Below are 10,683 nucleotides of genomic sequence, written 5' to 3' on the forward strand. Positions count from 1 at the left end.
ACTGCTGCAACGGTTCCTTTCAGAATAAAAGCTGAACCATCAAGACCCAGGTTTGGGTCTCGCTAGACGCCAACAAAATCATCGTGACCCGGAAGTATCTCACAGACTGGTCTGGTCGGCAACCGCTGCTTTTCCTACCGGCTTCGGATCCAGAGAAGGTCAAGCTGGACCTCGACATTCCTGATCTAACGGGGACTTCCGCTAAGGGTATGTAGGCCGGCGAAATGGCGTCAAATGTGTTTATGGATCTCCTAATCAAAGCTTAGCGCGAAGACATCACCTTCAATTCCCATCAGAACTAATTGTTTCTTCGGATTTGCTTTGTTCTGAGCAACATTCCACACTACACCATTCTCCGTCTCATTCACTTTAGTTACACCATACATTTAGTGTTTAAAGTTAGTCTAGTTTAATTTGTTTAGTAATCAATTTTTAAACTTTTAAACTTGACTCTCTCTCTTCTGTCGTCTCTGAGTGAATACGAAGCTGTTATCTAATCCCTGCAATAAAAAGTTCCAATCTTCTGGTTTAAAATAACCTCACAGATCCGTAAGGTTGATTTCATATTTCCTATGGAATCCTATGCCTTATGGCTTGCTAAATAACACAATTGAAATCATTACATCTGACTCAACTGCAGTAAGAATATTTGCACAACGTTGATTTGTTTGCAGTTGCATCCTGTGCCCAACATGACCCACTTGTATTTTAATCTGAATCTAACTAATGTTTTACATATTTTGTTGCATTTTTGTGTCCCCCATTAGTCTCCAAGAACAGATGACTGCCAAAAGGTGGTTAGTTTTCCAAAACTAAACATGTATTCCCAAAGCTCCCCATTTAAAAGTTTAGTTTGTCTCAAAAGGGCCAACTGATCAAATAACCCAGAAAATATAATTTCTAAATAATGTTTACAATTAAAATATAGAGAATAGTCCCATGTTTACCTGAAGCTTTGAAGTTTGATTTTAAATTCAACTAATGCCTTAAAATAAAGTTGTATCCACTACATCAAACCAACAAGTAACTGTTTGGATTATTCATGCAAATTAAGCAATGCAAGACCTTTTTAAATAAAAGCAAACCGAATACAACAAGATGGCTTGAAAATATTACATTTTTAGTTTATATTTTGGGTTAAAAAACCTGCAACGTGGCTCGCATTACCATTACAATGCAGCCAGAGCTCCACTCCCACTGCGTTTTCCTCTAGCCGGAGGAACACCCCTTCACATCGGATTGAACATGAAGGATTAAAAGGCTAACCCAAGGAAAATCCTGAGCCTGGTGCAGCTATGAGCACTACTTCAAACACCACCACCTCACGCATCAAAATAATACCCAAACGGGCGTGCAGATGTCATTAAAATGCAATTTCACACAAAACTCCCTTCAATTAGACTTATGTAATGACACATATGAACAACTTGGAGAGGATCTCATTTCAAAGCCTGCATCGTGGCATCAGATTACATAACAGATTATTCAGAGTAGAAGTTGTGCTTTGCTGTGCACGAGTGTGCGTGAGACCACGTAACCCACGAGTGTCCCTGACGGGACTCCTGGTACTGCTCACATCTATTGTGCACACCCTCCTTGATGCATCAGGCTGCACAGCAGCAGGTGCATGACGAATGTTTTTGTTATTGTTTTCTTTTTTCCTGCACAGTGGATCTTTTTAACAGGCTAACAGTGAGACAACGCAGCAGGCTTAAGAGTGCGTGCGTATGCATGTTATTAGTGTGTGGAGAGCCCAAGCAGCATCACTCCCCATCAACAACAACACACGTCCCATTCCAGCCCATCGATACGATCACAGTCCCTGAAACACCCCGATCCCAGCCTTGAAGCCTGCTCCTCTGCTTCGTATTTTTATTTAATGTGCAATAGATGCAAAGTCAGCGCAGAGAGAATGGTCACGCAAATACAAGTGCGGTGTTTCTGAGCCATCTGAACGCGTGGCCACAGAAATAGCACTATAACACATGAGCGAGCTGTCTTTACTTGACAAACAGCTCGCCTGTAAGCTCATTAGGAGCAGTCGCAGCACCGTCGCACCTGCTAAATAAGAGTGCCTGCGGGGCGGAGGAGCCGAGAGAGGTGCCCGCGGTCCTGACCGAGATGAAACGGGAAAGAAACAGCAAAACAAAAACAAGTGGCCACATTTAAGGAGGGGTTTTAAAAAAAATCGTAAATTCTTACCTGCACAGCCCACAAGAAGGAGCGAGGCTAACAGAGCATCCCTGGACCGGAGCATCTTTAACTCCCCGAGTAACGGCGAAGCTAACAACGTGAAATCTCCGCTATGTCGGGGTTCCTCCTCTTCCCTTCAGCAGGGGTTCATCCTAAGCGCTGTGTCCGCGGAGCCCCGTCGTTTAAAAGTGTCACCAGTCTGTTTTTGATGTCAAGCAGCGGTCAGAGACGAGCGGTGATGAGCGCCAGTGCACAGTTAAAAGTCTGACTGACAAGCGGGGCCTGCTCACACGCGGATCACTCCGCGCGGGCGGAATGAAGGAAGCGCTGCTAAATAGTGCCAGCACTACTGTGGTGGGGAAACCCCAGCAAAGCATGAATACACTAAAATCACACACATTATTAAACTATTAAAGTAAACTTGGTCGTTCAAATTTATAATGTCAACAATCGATGTGTTTTCTATAATAACAAGGTGCGACAGACAGCTTTATTAGTTTAATTTTTAAAGGTGCAGTATGTAAGAACAACATCCTGTGGTCACATGTGGCTACTACAGTACGTTTTTTAAGCAAAAATGTTACTACCTCACTCTGAAGCCCTTTTCAGACTGACATTCTGGAACATTTGCGGACAATTCAATCCGGTTTTTAACCGGAACTGTGTTTTCAGACACACCACTTTTGTACCGGAACTTGTCCTTTCGGCTGCGTTCACACAGCAGGGAAAAGTTCCAGATGTCTGACGGCGGCGGGGGGTGGGGTGGAGCTGGGGGTGGGGGGGAATCTGACTTATGCTAAGAAGAAGAAGAAAATATCATTTCTATAGCGCCTCTCAAGATAAAAATCACGAGGCGCTTAAGCATAATTCTGCGCACACGAAGATGCATAAGAGACCTGGATGATGAAGGTTAAAGGAATCACTGAAGCGGTGTGAAGCGCTCCGTCGCGCGTCTAGACGGTACCGTAGGAGGCGAGCTGCCGTGGTTCGCCGCATGCTACAGCAGCGAGCTATCTAGGTGCGCACAGCGTCCCCCGGTCCCCTCCTCCTCCCCCTCCCTCTTGTCCGGAACTTTACCTCATGTTGGTCTCTCTTCCGTTAGACCAAGCACGGGTACGGAGTAGATGGAGTTAAACACCTTTTAAGTTGACAGAACGAGGAGACAAATGATCAGAAGTCCATTCACTGTTTCGCCGCTCATGAGGGGGAGAGTCTCTGCAGCAAGTCCCGCGACCTGCTCTTGCCAGATGCTTCGGACAGACTCTCGCCGTTCTGCTGAAAACGGCTGATTTTTATTGAAGATTACAGGAATGTTACATACGTAGTTTGCCATACACACACGTAATTCTGCCATCTGCACCTGCAGACGCACGTCAGCTAATAGCCTTGTTAATGAAAGACCAATTCATCCCAAGGACATGCAACCTTGAGATGATCAGGACACATCCTGCAACATCCTTTGCTAACAAAGACAGTTGTTCTTGTATTGAGGAACTGAAGGAAGGAACGCTTTCACTCCCTTATGCAGCTGTTCAGCTTGAGCAGAAAAGGCACAGAGAGGTCTTTGATATTATAACAAGATTCCATGAAAAGGCATATAATAATGTATTTATGATAATATATAAGGGGCAAAAGTGAGAGATACATATTTAATCATATAAAAGAGCTTATAATAATATATGAAAGAGCTTATATGAGAGATATATATTTTCAATCCCCCTTTTGAACTCTTTTAAGAGTTCAATAAAGATATAAGAAATCAAAACAATAACACCAAATTCCATCAAAAAGAATCCAATAAGCAAAGTTTTTTTAAAATACCAATACAAACAACCAATCAGATTACATTTACTCATCTTTCTAGCAGTAAACCAATACAAAAAACATGATCATACTTTCAACTGAACATGTTACAACATGTATGGATCGCATGCAACTCCATATGAGGGCGAAAAACCCTAATTATCATATGTTTATAGGGAAAATTCCCCCATGTCCCCCCATTTGTCATATCTCAATTTTGGGGCGAACACCTGTTGGCATAGAGTGTGCATGCCTAGGACATCAATGATCAACAAAAAATAAAACAAAACAAACAAAAAAATCATAAAAATGAACTGGTGAAGGGATGGTTACATAAATCACTGAACATTCTCACACTCTAACAACATCTTCTTCATCATGAGAGTCATCACTATCATCAGAGAGTTCCCCTCCCAAATAGATGTTAGGATTGGCTAGTAACAAGGGCATCTGGATAATTGGGTCAGCAGGTGGAGGGTGTAAAATATTACTCTTGTAAAATAAATGAGGGTGTTAAATACAACCCTTGTAGAATGTTCATAGGGTGGTTACTTCTTCCCCCTGTTGAGGACCCTTCACTGGCTCCAGGCAGCTGCAGGGGGTGATGATGTCAAGATTCTCGTCCTGCAGGATGTGGTGGCAGCTTGGCATGCTACTGTAGTCAGCTACTTCTCTTCCTGGTTTTTTGGATCCTTTCTCTGGTTAGGCAGATGTCAGCTGCTTCTCTTCCTGGTCCTTGGGTACTTTTTCTGGTCAGGCAGATGTCGGCTGCTTCTCTTCCAGGTTAGGCTCCTCCCGTCCAGCCGGACAGCGTGTGACGTCCTCTCCGTGATCCTGTATGGCTCGGTCCACCTCGGTTCCGTCCACTTCCTTTTGGTGACTTTTAGCAGGACCCAGACGCCTGGCACCGAAGACGAAGCCTCTTCGTGTGTGTAGTTTTGGTCCAATGAAGGCTTTCTCGGCTTGTGCAGTCCTTGATCTCGGCAGATAGTTGGTAGGAAGATTCACACTCCGGCCGGACCAGAAGTTCCCCGGACCGATCGCCTAGGGATTAGAGGTTATGCACAAAAATGTCCTAGCTCTTACTGACCCTAGCCTCTGATACCTTCAACATCAGACACATACAGTTACGAACAGCAAGCGCAATTAAAGGTATAGTGACATCACGACATGGACACACACAGACACACAAACACATACACATGCACATACACAGAGAGAGAGAGAGAGAGTAAGAATGTGTGTGGGAGAAAGAAATGAGTGGGATCCACTTCGCCACCAGCATCTCCACCTGTGTCACAGAGAAAAATTACAAAGAAATTAAAACACAAAGCAAACAACAATAATTCAATGAGTATAAATGATCAAACTAAAACATACAACCATGCATGGGTTTTATAACAGTTCCGGCAACACTGGAGAGGAAGCCTTGTATAATGAATTCTTAAGATGTCCTTCATCAATTAGAGGTTATAGCCAAATTGTTTCAGGATCCTGAATTTGAATTTGAATTGGTTAATTTACGCAGAATAGTCCAATGTCTTTGTTGATGTTTCTCAAGGCTCGGCCATGCCCATATAGATAAATAAACAAACAAACAAGACAAACACAGTCAAACACACGGTCCATACACGTCTCTGTGCCCTCACACACCAAGCAAATGTCAGACTGAAGCGAAAGTGTGAAAACACTTAACCTAACGCTAAATCAGTGGAAAGAAAAAATAAGACCTAAAGCGTGTAATCAAATTAATCCAACAAAACTTCCCATAACTGCCGTTCTAAACTCATGTTGCGGTGTGATCTCTCCAATTAAAAATTAGGACAACCACTTTTACTATCAATTCAACCAAATAGTTTCAGGTTGTCCCTTACCTAAACTACCTGTCTTTCTTACCTTCTTTCTTTCTTTCTTTCTTTCTTTTTTAGGAACACTACTCGCAAGAAATCCTAAGAATTAATTCACTACTTAAGGTTAATTCATAAATAACGAAACTGCAGTTACAGGTTTGTTTGTGCATAGTATTGGTAATCAGCAGTTTTTTCCTTATCTCCTCATCTAGAAGTGTTTCTGTGCTACTCCTCCATCTATAACACAAGTTAGTATCATCCTTAAAGCATCTGAAATTAAGCTGCATTGCTAAATCAATAACATGATTTGTGCTAAGAAATACTCCCCTATCCTCTTCCTTTTTCCAGTGGCACTGAATGACAGATTTTAGATCAATTTAACGTTTTATGACTATTACGTTTCATTTAATTAATTTTGCTTTTTCTCTCTTATTTTTATCTATTTATTTATTTATGTTATTTATTTATTTATCATGCCATCCTGCGATGATAATCCTAAAGACTTGTTAGCCAATTTGTCGTCAAAAAGGCCAATTAAAAATATTATGTTAAAGATTTCACAAGATAAAAAATGTGAACATAATTTTTATCGAATGAGGGGTACCATTTATTCAATATCTTGTAACATTATTTTCTACCTCACTATTGTCTCGGATGAGATGTTCCATGAATCATTTAGTCAGCTGAATGCCAAATTATTCATTTAATGTTTATTTTTTATGCAATGAATGGAATGGGATGGAACGTTACTATAAACTGTCCGGAAATTTGCGCATGTTTGCTCGAAGGAGAGAACTGTTGAAGCCTAAAGCGTTCTCCTAGACTTATAAATAGACACCGTTTCCTTAACCAATGAAAATAAGTGATGACGCTGATGTATTCCGTTTTGAAAAGAAAATAAGGCTTTACTGCATGTCCGCTGCAGCTGAGAATCCTAGGACAATAAAGATTATATTGACGTCCAATGGTGAGTTGGGCTGAAATCCAGGTTACTAATCCTATTATTTATTTATTTATTGATATTATTATTATCTTTTTTTAGGCTAACTTTCTCAGTTAACTATGTTCTACAGTAGTTTAGTAAATTTTCCACAGTTCTGACATTTCATCAATTCAACTGGTTGTTGCCAAAAAGCCTTGTTCATTACCTGACTGCAGCAAGCACTCTTTTACTGGGTGTAACCATAGGAAACAGTCTCTTTTGAGCCTCTCTTTGTAAGTCCAGGATGACCACCGTCATTGATTAAAGTTCACATGTTAGCACACATGCTCCCCCTTTTGTACTTTGTTTCATCAGCAGCAGGGCAAATAAGTTTCTGCCTCTTTGTCCATCTTGTAGTGCTCCCCGTCTTTATGTTATGAGTCACAGCTTTTGGTGAGGGCTTCCAGGTTCTCTTTGGTGAGGGCTTCCAGGTTCTCTTTGTATAGAAGTCAGAGCCAAACATTCTTTGCAGCTGGTTGTGACAGGCCCACCCAGTAAAGTTCATGCCTGCCACAATGCACAGCAAACGTTTTCCTTAAATATGTTGATTGAGTTAAAATGACAGAACTTTCTCTTTTACAAATCAAAATCAACGATGGTTTCTAATATTTAGTCGACTTTATTGACTCAAAGGTAAATCTAGACTACTTCCTATGCACAATTTTTCTGAATCGTCAAGTCGGTTCTACACAGGTTTTAAACTTTAGGCACAATCTATCCCAAATGCAAGATCCCTCCTTTCATTTTTTGTTTATCTATTTTATTTTGGGAAAATAACTACCAGTTTTTAACTCAAAACAGCCTAGTACAGTTTCTAGCCAGGTTACAGGAAATAATACTTAGTTTATCTGTTTTTTCATTATTCAGCATCTCAAAATCCAGCCATTAACGTTAATGGTTCTTAAAGTTGAGGTAAGACAATTATTGGATTTTGTTTTATAGCAAGATTTAACAAATATTTTATTTCCTGACTGATTATTTGTTAATTTTATGGTTTTCATAAAGATGATCCTGAGAGGTTCAGAGCTGCTTTTCGCAGTACCCTGTGCTATTTTTAGACTGCGGGACTCCTGTGTGTAAAAGTGGGTGGAGTCAGGTCCCCAGGCTGAAACTCCAGTCATTCTCACTAGATCTGTCCGAGAGGAAGGATCTCCTGATTACCCTAACCAGGAGCCTTAAGGTACGTCCAAAACACCGAAAAATATCCTTTCTAAAGTCACAAATTGCTTAAAACTGCATGTTACACAGAAAAACTGTGAGAGCGAGGGAGTCCAGCTGACTCCACGGCCCATAATCAGACAAAATACTTCCTTTATAACCACAACCATACAACTTTTGTATTTTAAAGGATTTTCTTGTCCTCACACTAACGATAAATTCTTTTTCTATTGTTTCCACAGTCTCTCGAACTAAATAACCGTCTAGTAAAAACATGGACCGCACCGTTTCTCAAGCAGCTGCTCCCTCTATTAAAAACTGAGTCATTCAGAAGATCCAGCGAAAGCAGCTCATGCAAGAAGACACACATTCACTCATTCACAAGGCACAGAGACATTCTTTGTTTGTCACAGTCTCTTTTTATTATTATTATTATTTTTTTAAGGTAAGTCAGTTCGTCACTTATTTATTCTCTCTCTATATATATATAATATTTTAAGCACAGAATTTATTTAACACTGCACTGGTTATTTTCAGAATTTAATGCTTACTATGCTTTTAAGCAGGCCTTATGTAACATTAGAGCAAATCCAATTGCAATTTTTTTTTGAGAGCGCTCTGAGGAATAGTTTATATATTTATTTTCTGCAGATCTGTTTTGATTTTACTGTTTAGCAGCTATATGACTATATTTCTAAAATAAAGCTGTCATTTACATCCTTACTTGCGTTTCTTGGTGGTTTTTTCCCTTTTTTCATCTCCAGGTCACTTAACCCCCAGATCGGGGTCACTCACATGCTGCCCCACACACCAATGATTATCACGCTTCTACACTACATATGTATATATGTATACACATATACATACATACACACATACATATGCATATGTTACTTTAAAAACCTTTTATTTATTAACTTATGGTGTTCTGTTCAAAGACTGATCAGAACAGGGTTGCAGAATTTGAATTTTGCGTAGCTCCAAACATTAATTTTTAGCACTGCAGTGTAATTTACATATACGAGTTGCAACTTTTTAAAGCTCTTATTTAGCTTATTTATTTATTTTCTGGTACCGCATCAGGCCTTCACACACACACCCAGCGCTGTACACTCACATACACACACACACGGAGCTCCCAAAACTCTGCTCTGCATTCTGCACTCTCCTAGTGCTGCACTTTCAATCCAGAGCCGTAAGCAGCCTCTTGCTGCGCCTCACACACACAGGCTGAACTCAGCTTACACACACAGTGAAGCTTGTCTACAGCTGTGCCTTTTTTCTCTCGATTCTGCAGCCTTCACTTCCCAAATCTTTCTCCAGTTACCTCTACTGTTAACATCTACCCCTTGCCTCTTCCGCTGACTTTCTCAATAAACCCTTATTTCTCGTGGCTTCAACTGGGCTGCTTGTCATATTTAAACATTGCTCATTTTATGCAAAAACAGCCAAAAGCACGCAGAAATAGCCAAAAGCACTGCTCTCTTCACACAGAAGCAGTCAAAACATTTATCATCTTATGCAAAAACAGTTACCTCAGAACATTTTTCTCATCTCATGCAAAAGGTCCTCGACCTTAAAATCCAGGGAGCTCTCTTTTCGCCTCCCCTTCCCTTAACATAAAAACCAGGTCCTTGACCTTTAAATCCAGGGAGCTCTCTTTAAGGCCTCCCCTTCCCTTAACACAAAAACCAGGTCCTCGACCTGTGGACTTTTAGGGTTCCCACACCTATGGATCCAGCCAAGCTTTATATAACCTCGTTATATATTCTATCCGCTCGTCAGCAAATAGTGTGGTCAGCCACGACCTGGAAATGGAATTTAGGACCTTGTCCTGGGCCTCCAACCCTTCTTTAAATGGAATTTAGAGCTTATTAATGCTCTGGGCCTCCAACCCTTCTTTAAATGGAATTTAGAGCTTATTAATGCTCTGGGCCTCCAACCCCTATGGAATTTAGAGCTTATTAATGCTCTGGGCCTCCAACCCCTATTTCTGTACTATTTCCTTTTCTCATTTACTCATTAAACCATTAGAAAAATCCTCATTTCATTTCACCATTAAACCATTACAAAAAAAATCTCTTATTCTTTCTGCACTTGTCTCCACTTTCTTCTCCAACTATTATTTTTAGGACCACAGCTACTATGATTCCGGACACAAAAGGCTTTGGATAAATCCAATGAGCAGATTTTAGAAAATAAGGTTCTGCTCACCTTGTTTTCCACCGCGGTGTTCTGTGCCAAGATCGTTCACTGGGTCGGTTGGTCAAATTGTCCTCCAAAAACTCCTTTTTCTTCAAAAAGAAAAAATCCTGTTCGTGACGCCAAATTTGTTGGTCTCTCTTCCGTTAGACCAAGCACGGGTACGGAGTAGATGGAGTTAAACACCTTTTAAGTTGACAGAACGAGGAGACAAATGATCAGAAGTCCATTCACTGTTTCGCCGCTCATGAGGGGGAGAGTCTCTGCAGCAAGTCCCGCGACCTGCTCTTGCCAGATGCTTCGGACAGACTCTCGCCGTTCTGCTGAAAACGGCTGATTTTTATTGAAGATTACAGGAATGTTACATACGTAGTTTGCCATACACACACGTAATTCTGCCATCTGCACCTGCAGACGCACGTCAGCTAATAGCCTTGTTAATGAAAGACCAATTCATCCCAAGGACATGCAACCTTGAGATGATCAGGACACATC

General features: G+C 41.0%; 1 protein-coding gene and 1 long non-coding RNA gene across 8 annotated transcripts in view; one reads left to right on the forward strand and one right to left on the reverse strand.

The window, feature by feature from the left end:
• ncam1b (neural cell adhesion molecule 1b) overlaps positions 1–2,408 on the reverse strand; it is a 134,495-nt gene extending 132,087 nt beyond the window's left edge. For all 7 annotated transcript variants that reach the window (XM_015951168.3, XM_015951166.3, XM_054742553.2 and 4 more), the window contains exon 1: positions 2,203–2,408. In XM_015951168.3, the coding sequence (XP_015806654.1) occupies positions 2,203–2,257 (55 nt within the window). In that variant the 5' untranslated portion in view covers positions 2,258–2,408. The remainder of the gene's footprint in view (positions 1–2,202) is intronic.
• A 713-nt stretch (positions 2,409–3,121) lies between these two features.
• LOC129163800 (uncharacterized) lies at positions 3,122–8,709 on the forward strand. The gene is made up of 2 exons (XR_008563588.2): positions 3,122–8,008; positions 8,229–8,709. It is a non-coding gene; the product is annotated as an uncharacterized lncRNA (long non-coding RNA).
• Positions 8,710–10,683: the final 1,974 nt, after the last annotated feature.

This window comes from Nothobranchius furzeri, chromosome 13 (genome assembly GCF_043380555.1).
Source record: "Nothobranchius furzeri strain GRZ-AD chromosome 13, NfurGRZ-RIMD1, whole genome shotgun sequence".
NCBI lineage: Eukaryota > Metazoa > Chordata > Actinopteri > Cyprinodontiformes > Nothobranchiidae > Nothobranchius > Nothobranchius furzeri.